Raw genomic sequence first — 7,450 nt, forward strand, 5'->3', positions numbered from 1 at the left:
ATGAGACTTGTTCATGTTTGAGTTTGTGATTTTTCATTGACCTTTTATTACTAATTTTCTGTAAACTGTAAAAAGTCGGAATTTATAAGATAAAGCCATGTCCCAAATCAAGTTGGATTAACCCTGAGATACCCTTTTATTAGCAGTTTTTGAAAAATCAGACTGCATTAGAACTGCCAAGCCAATTCTTTTTCTCTTGTCCTGAATGATTTTTTTGACTGGGACTTAGGGGCTTTATACTGTGACATCTGTGTTTGTTAGAGAAAAAAAGAATCTGTGACCCTAGAAGAAAGGAAAGATATAGAAAGATCTTGGTGTTTATGTTATAAAATTTTGAGTTATTATTCTTGAATATATTTTGAAGCCACTGGAAAATAGTTACATGGGTAAAAGATCTGAGAAATACATGTGTAAAAAGTGTTATGAAAAAAAATCAAACCTCTAGAAGGAAGGAAAAACACTTGGGTTGTGTTTTGGGGGAGAGGGGTTGGCATAAAGCAAAATCACTTCAATTTAAGATGTCTGCTGATTGTAAAGTGTGAGTTAATCTGCTTTACCCTCCCTTCCATGGCACAAACAGAACCTTAAAGCACATTTCTATTTAGTAGCAACTCAGTAGTACTACAGGTATATGTCAGTGCCCAAGATTAACCTGGGCATGGGCAATGGCTAGAATGCTTTTAGTTTAGACAGGTCAAGGTGGTAAATCCACCAGTGCTCAGGAAACTCAGCCATTACTCAGGTCTAATTTGAGTGACCCCAAAATTCCAACGTAAAATACTCTGCTCACCCTTTGCCTTGGTTCAAAAGGAGGAGTATTGAGATTAGCATACATGTGTGTATAGCAGCCCTTTTTATTTCTAAGTGTTAGCCTCATCTTGCTTACAGTCACATATTCTAAAACCACCAGCCTGCCTCGCTCCAGTGGCTCCTTCACACTTAGACTCCAATGCTACCTATCCCCTTTATTGAACCTTCCCTTTCTCCATTAGGGTTGATCATTGCCTTTTCAGTACTTCTGAAGGTAGTTTAATGTACCAGTCAATACTGATTTTCAAGATTTACCTGCCACCTGACATTTTACAAAAGGCTTTCACTGTGGTGATGCCCTTTGGGCTTCTCAGCACTACGTGGTTGCTCTGGTGGTGTAGTCAGTGCGTAAGGTGGTGTGCTGCTCACTAAAAGAACATTGCAAGTTAAAAAGAATTTACAATTTATTGAATGAGTTTTGTTTTAATCCTCATAGTAGTTTAATTTTTCAAATGAAGAGTCTGAAGCACAGAGGTTAAATAAACTCGGCCAACTTTACATAGCAACTAATGGTGCAGGGCTTTGAACCTAGTCATCTGGTTCCTGTCCATGCTCAGCCAGTAGTAAGGTTTGCTTTCTCACAACCTCTCACCATTTTGGGGTTACTGAAGAACATTGGTCAGGACATAGGACATGGTGATTCAAAGGCACAGAGGGTCTGTTTTTTTGGTGGTGTTTTTTTAAAAACCACTTTATAGTTTTTTAAAATTTTATTTTTTGTGTTCCATCAAACGGATCTCAGTGGTACAGGAGGAGATTGTCCCTCCTTCTCTAGTAGAGCATCTGGTGGATTCGAACTGCGTGCCTCTGGGATTGCAGTGCAGCTTCTTGCCACCAGGACACCAGAGTTCTCTTGAGATGGTCTGTTTTGATCCTTAATAGATCATTTGAGTAGGGAGAGACAGACAAGCACCAAGTTAGTTTGGATAGTTGGCACTTCCAGTCCCAGACATCATGCCAAACGCTTTAGAGCCAGTCTTGTCCTTTTAAGAAAACTGAAGCCCACAGAGGTGACATGATGAGGGCAGTCCTGCAAATCTCCTTTCTGGTCCTGCCCCTCGGGGCATACATTTAGAAGCTTAAAGAAGAGTTCATTCACCAACAAATTTGGGAGGGCGCTTCTCCCTGAAGGCTGCCATGCCCTCCATTCGGTCCCGGGTTGGGATATTCTGCAACAACACAGAGTTTTTGGGGAGAACAGAATCAGAGGCCAGAAAGACTTGCTAGACCAGCTTATGACTACACCAGGGTCCAGTGTTCCCACGCATGAGCTCTGGTTTTGGTCTCAGTGGCTCATTTGTCTTCTGGGGAAGCCAGGCCAGCCTCCCAAGCATCCCTGCGCTCCCCCATTAGCCTCTGCCTGTAGGCCCCCAGAGTTAACTACTAAAAGCAGTCTGGTCAGAGTCTGCTCAGCAGAAAAGGAAGGTTAAGTTTGGCATAATAACAAATCTCACTTTGAATCTTGTGATGTAGATGATTTGTATTGGGTTTTGCAAGTCCTTGAGTCTTTGAGTGTTCTAGGTATCTGTTAACCTGAAGGTTAGCAATTTTTAATCAAGGAAGACAGGCTAAACAGATGAATCCCATGTTGACAACCCCATGAACAGACACTCAGCTTGCAGGACGTAACCAAGGCCCTGACAGTCTAACTCTTGGGCTCTACAACCACCAAGGGAATGACAGCAGAAGCTGCTCTAACTCCTTGCCAAGGTCTCTGCAATCTCCTATGATTCCCTGCACACTACTTGGAGAACTTGCACCATCACTAGATGGCAGAAACAGTACGGTTCCTTTGGGACCATTCCAGGCTGTTTGTGAGGAGGGGAGGCATAAAGTCAGACTCCACTAGCAGGGATCCAGCGCCCCTCACTCTGACTTTACCACTACTGACAATCATGCATGGACTGGAAGTCACATACCTGGGCATAGCACATCCCTTCAATGGCCATCCCAGAAGCAATGTCAACCTGTAAGAAAAGTAGCACATAGATCAGCCTGACCTTGTCCATCTCCATTTAGAGCCAGCACCATCTTACTGCCAGACCATTCCCCAGTGATTAAGTGGTTCATTCAAAGAATTACTGAGGCAGGCTTTAAGGACAGTCTTTATTAACAGAGAAGGAACCCCATTTCCTAATAGAAAATAGTACTGAGACAAAGGAGGGCTTTTGAGAATACTGCTCTGAGGAGCTGAGTTCTAGAAAAAGTTCCTTTATTCCTACCTGGCTCCCTCACCCCACTGCTCTGCAATAAATTCCTGAGCCCGGTACCTAAGTCTGTCTTGCTTAATGCCTACTCAGTACCAAGCACTGCTGTAGTAGCAGTATATGTGTAAACTCACTTTAATACCATAGATCTTTGTTACACAGCTGATCTAACAGGCACAGAAAGGTGAACTTTGCCTATAGTCTCAACACTGGAAGAGCAAATCTTTGAAGCTAAACAGTCCAGCACCAGAGGCCTTACCCTCCATGTACTGTTGTCTCACCCCTGTTCATTTAAGCTACTTAATTCTACTTAACATGGTTTTCTTCTCTGGAATTCTCATCTTTCCTAAGGCCAAACACTAACCCAGTACTGGCAGTAGAATAGTGGATATGACTATCAGAGGAGGAATTTTTTAAAATTTTTAAAATTTGCATTTCGTTAATAACCACACAGCTATCAAAAGGATAGTCCACTCTTGAGGGTATGTAAGCTAGTAAACATTTATTAGTGGTTTGTGTTCATATCTGCCCCGCTCTGCACCTTGGGGTAGTGACCCTGTTGGGCCCATCTAGGTCTCATGTCTAAATTCAGTATGAGTCAGTTGCCATGAAGTTACAACACTGGCACCAGCAGACCCAAGAACATGGATCTAGCTTCACAGAGGACTAGGTTATTAACACACACTGTATGGCCCAGATAAGTCATTTACCCTTTTTGAAATTAAATTTTCTTCTCCAAGGAAAAGGGCTAGAAAGAAAATGCTAATAATAAAGTATAATTAGCATTTTACATTAATATATTTTCTGTTTCTTTTCCTTGGTGATGCTGTACTTTGGAAAAATCAGCCACTGAAAGTCTGTGGAGAAGAATGCTCACTCAGTACACGGGAACACAATGAGGTTATCCTGTTCAGAGGGATTGAGCTGCACTGAAAACATCGTAAGCCACCCAACCAGCTGGACCCAGGTCCTCCCCTCGAACGCTCTCACCTCCATTCCTCGATCAATGGCAACTTTGCCCAGTCGCACAGCAATGGGGGCCTACAGGAAAGAGATGCTTGGTTGAAAAGAGTCCAAATGAGAGGACACATAGAGCTTGAATATGGGATGTCGTTGGACAGAGGTAGAAGTTTGGATCTATTGTTACGTGGCATGGAGTTGCTTGCAACTCACTGTGACCCTATGTACAAGAGCCCTAAATGCCGTTCTATCCTGTGCCGACCTTGCTGTCTCAAACCCACTCATTCCCACCACTTCACTCAGAGAATCTATCCATCTCGAGGGTCCTCCTCTCCTGCGCCTTCACTCTCCCAAATATGATGTCTCTCTCCAAGGACCAGTCCCTCCTTGCAACATGCCCAAAGTATGTCAGTTGAGGCTTCAGAATCCTTGACTCCAAGGAGCACTCTGACTTCACCCTCTCCAGGACAAACCTGTTTGTTTGCCTAGCAGTCCATGGTATATTCAACACTCTTCTCCAGCACCACAGCTGAAAGGCATTATCTTTCTATCATCCCTATTCACTGTCTAACTCCAATGCATAGCACATAATTGCAAAGACTATAGCCTGGATCAGGTGCACCATAGTCTCCAGTCTGACATTGTTGCTCTTCACAGCTGACTTTCCCAATACAATTAGTCTCCTGATTTCCTAGCTGCTATTACCATGAGTGTTGACTGTGGAACCAAGTAAACTAAAACTGTTAACTATCTCAATCTCTTCACCATCTATACTGATGCTGCCCATTGGCCCAGTGGTGAGAATCTTTGGTTTCTTGGTGTTGAGCTTCAATCCATATTGAAGAGTGCAGTCCTTGACTTTTCTGTAGCAAGAGCTTCAGGTCCTTCTCAGTTTTAGCAAGCAGGGTTGTGTCATCTGCATAATGCAGGTTGTTGATGATTCTTCCACCAATCCTGATGCCACATTCCTCATACAGCCCAGCGTCTCAGATCTACAAGTATGGAGACAAAATACATCCCTGAAGGACCCCCTTCTTGATTTTGAACCATCCAGTGTCTCCCTGCTCTGTTCTGACGACTGCCTCTTGGTCCAAGTATAGGTTTGGTATATCTTTTCAACCTACATGCAGAACAGATTATCCGGGAGGCTGGGCTCTATGAGGAGAAATGTGGGGTCAAGATTGGTGGACGATTTATCAACAATCTGCGTTATGTGGATGACATAACCCTGCTTGCTGAAACTGAAGAGGGCCTGAAGCGCCTGCTGCAGAGTGTCAAGGACTGCAGCCTACAATATGGATTGAGGCTCAATGTCAAGAAGACAAAGATTCTCACCACTGGACCAACTGGCAGCATCAGGATGGATGGTGAAGAGATTGAGATTGTACACAGCTTTAGTTTGCTTGGCTCCATAGTCAACAGTCTTGGTACCAGCAGCCAGGAAATTAAAAGGCGCATTGCAATGGGAAAGTCTGCTGTTAGGGACCTCTCCAAAGTGCTGAAGAGCAATGGTGTCTCTTTGGAGACTAAGGTGCGTCTGATACAGGCCATGGCATTCACAATCACCTGTTATGCATCAGAGAGTTGGAGAATGACCAAGGAGGATAGAAGGAGAATTGATGCCTTTGAGCTGTGGTGCTGGAGAAGAGTATTGAGAATACCATGGACTGCTAGGAAAACAGATTTGTCCTGGAAAGGGTTAAACCGGGTGGCTCCTTGGAGGCAAGGATTCTGAGGCTCCGTCTAACATACTTTAGACATGTTGTGAGGAGAGACCGGTCCTTAGAGAAGGACATCATGCTTGGGAGGTGGAGGGATGGCGCAGGAGGGGAAGGCCCTCTATGAGGTGCATTGATTAGTGACTGGGATAACTGGGATGGGAGTGTCAGAGACAGTGAGATTGGCACAGGACAGAGCAGAGTTTAGGGCCGTTGTACATAGGATTGCTATGAGTTGCAAGCAACTTGACGGCACATAATAACATTAGCACGATCGAGTGTTCTGGGATTCCGATTCTCAGAGTCAGCCATAGCTGCTTGTGATCCACACAGTCAAAAGCCTTTGCATAGTCAGTGAAGCACAGAGAGACATTCTGGTATTCTATGCTTTCTGCCAAGATCCATCTAACATTGCTATAATATCCCTAGTACCATGACCTCTTCTAAATCCAGCCTGCACATCTGGCAGTTCTCTGCTGATATATTGTTCCAAACATTTCTGGATAATTTTCAGCAGAATCTTGCTTGCATGTGATATCAATGATATTGTTCAATAATTTCCACACTCTGTTGGGTCACCTTTCTTTGGAATGGGAACAGATATTGATCTCTTTCAATCAGTTGGCTGTCCTCCAGATTTCCTGGCACACCTTAGCACATCCAGGGCAGAGTGTCTGTTGAAATAATTGGTATGTAATCAACTCCTGGTGCCTTGTTTTTTGCCAATTCTTTCATAGCAACTTGAACTTCCTCCTTCATCACCATAGGCTCTTGCTCATAAGTTATGAAATTCCTCTGTGTCTGCCAATTCCTTCTGATACAGTAGGTTAATAAACAGTCTGCACATAGATGTCTCTTTGGTCTTCCTCAATCTGGATGGGGTGTGGAAGAGGAATGTGTCCTTGATTTTGCATACAGATGAGGACCTTGGGCACTTACATATGAGGTCTAAGAATATTTCTCTTCCCAAGGCATAGTCTTATCCCTTCTGGTAAACAGATATAGAAGCAAGAAAGATTCCATGAGAATAATTCTGTGCTAAGCGAGTCTAGTTTCTGGTAAATAAGTTTTCCCCCAAATCATGAGTGCCTGCATGTAGACTGTTTTTGGATGATTATAAAATAAACGAGCCAGGCCTAGGGGTCTGCAGTTCTTTTCCCAGGTGTGTTTCTTTGCTGCAGTCCTGTCTCCTGTGTGTGTCTCTTTATGTTCATTTCTCCCAGGAAAAAGCATTGCGGATTGCAACAACTCTGTGTACTCCTTCCATATTTTGATACCTACTGGATCATTCAACATTCTACTGAAACTCTTTTTAAGTATTGACGCCCGTGGCTTGAATTTGTTTTTCAACTCCTTCAGCTTAAGAAATGCGGAGCGAGTATGGCCCTTTTGATTTTCTGACTCCAGCTCTCTGCACATTTCATTATAGTGTCTTGTTTTGTCATCCCGAGCTGCCTTTTGAAATTTTCTGTTCAGCTCTTTGATTTCTTGATTTCTTCCTTTAGCTTTGGCTTCTTGGCGTTCTAATGAAATACTCAAGAGTCTCATCTGACATCCATCTTGGTCTTTTCTTCAGCCTTTGTAATGATCTTTTGCATTCTTCATGGACAATTTTCTTTATATCCTCCCAGAGCTCATTTGGTCTACGCTCATTGGTGCTCAAGGCCTCAGACCTGTTCCTGAGATGATTTTAGGCCCTGCTATTCTTGGACTTTTGCTAGTTCTTCTCGCTGGTACATCTCAGCTGATGGCCTT

At 43.4% G+C, this 7,450-nt stretch overlaps 1 protein-coding gene across 1 annotated transcript in view; it reads right to left on the bottom strand.

The window, feature by feature from the left end:
• Positions 1-1,816: 1,816 nt before the first annotated feature.
• ECHDC2 (enoyl CoA hydratase domain containing 2) overlaps positions 1,817-7,450 on the bottom strand; it is a 42,902-nt gene continuing 37,268 nt past the window's right edge. Inside the window, exons 8-10 of the mRNA XM_006879689.1 lie at positions 4,008-4,058; positions 2,730-2,777; positions 1,817-1,979 (exon numbers count right to left, since the gene is read on the bottom strand). Coding sequence (XP_006879751.1) covers positions 1,902-1,979; positions 2,730-2,777; positions 4,008-4,058 — 177 coding nt within the window. The 3' untranslated portion in view covers positions 1,817-1,901. The remainder of the gene's footprint in view (positions 1,980-2,729; positions 2,778-4,007; positions 4,059-7,450) is intronic.

Source organism: Elephantulus edwardii, unplaced genomic scaffold (genome assembly GCF_000299155.1).
Source record: "Elephantulus edwardii isolate Elephantulus edwardi_28Jun2011 unplaced genomic scaffold, EleEdw1.0 scaffold00005, whole genome shotgun sequence".
Lineage (NCBI taxonomy): Eukaryota > Metazoa > Chordata > Mammalia > Macroscelidea > Macroscelididae > Elephantulus > Elephantulus edwardii.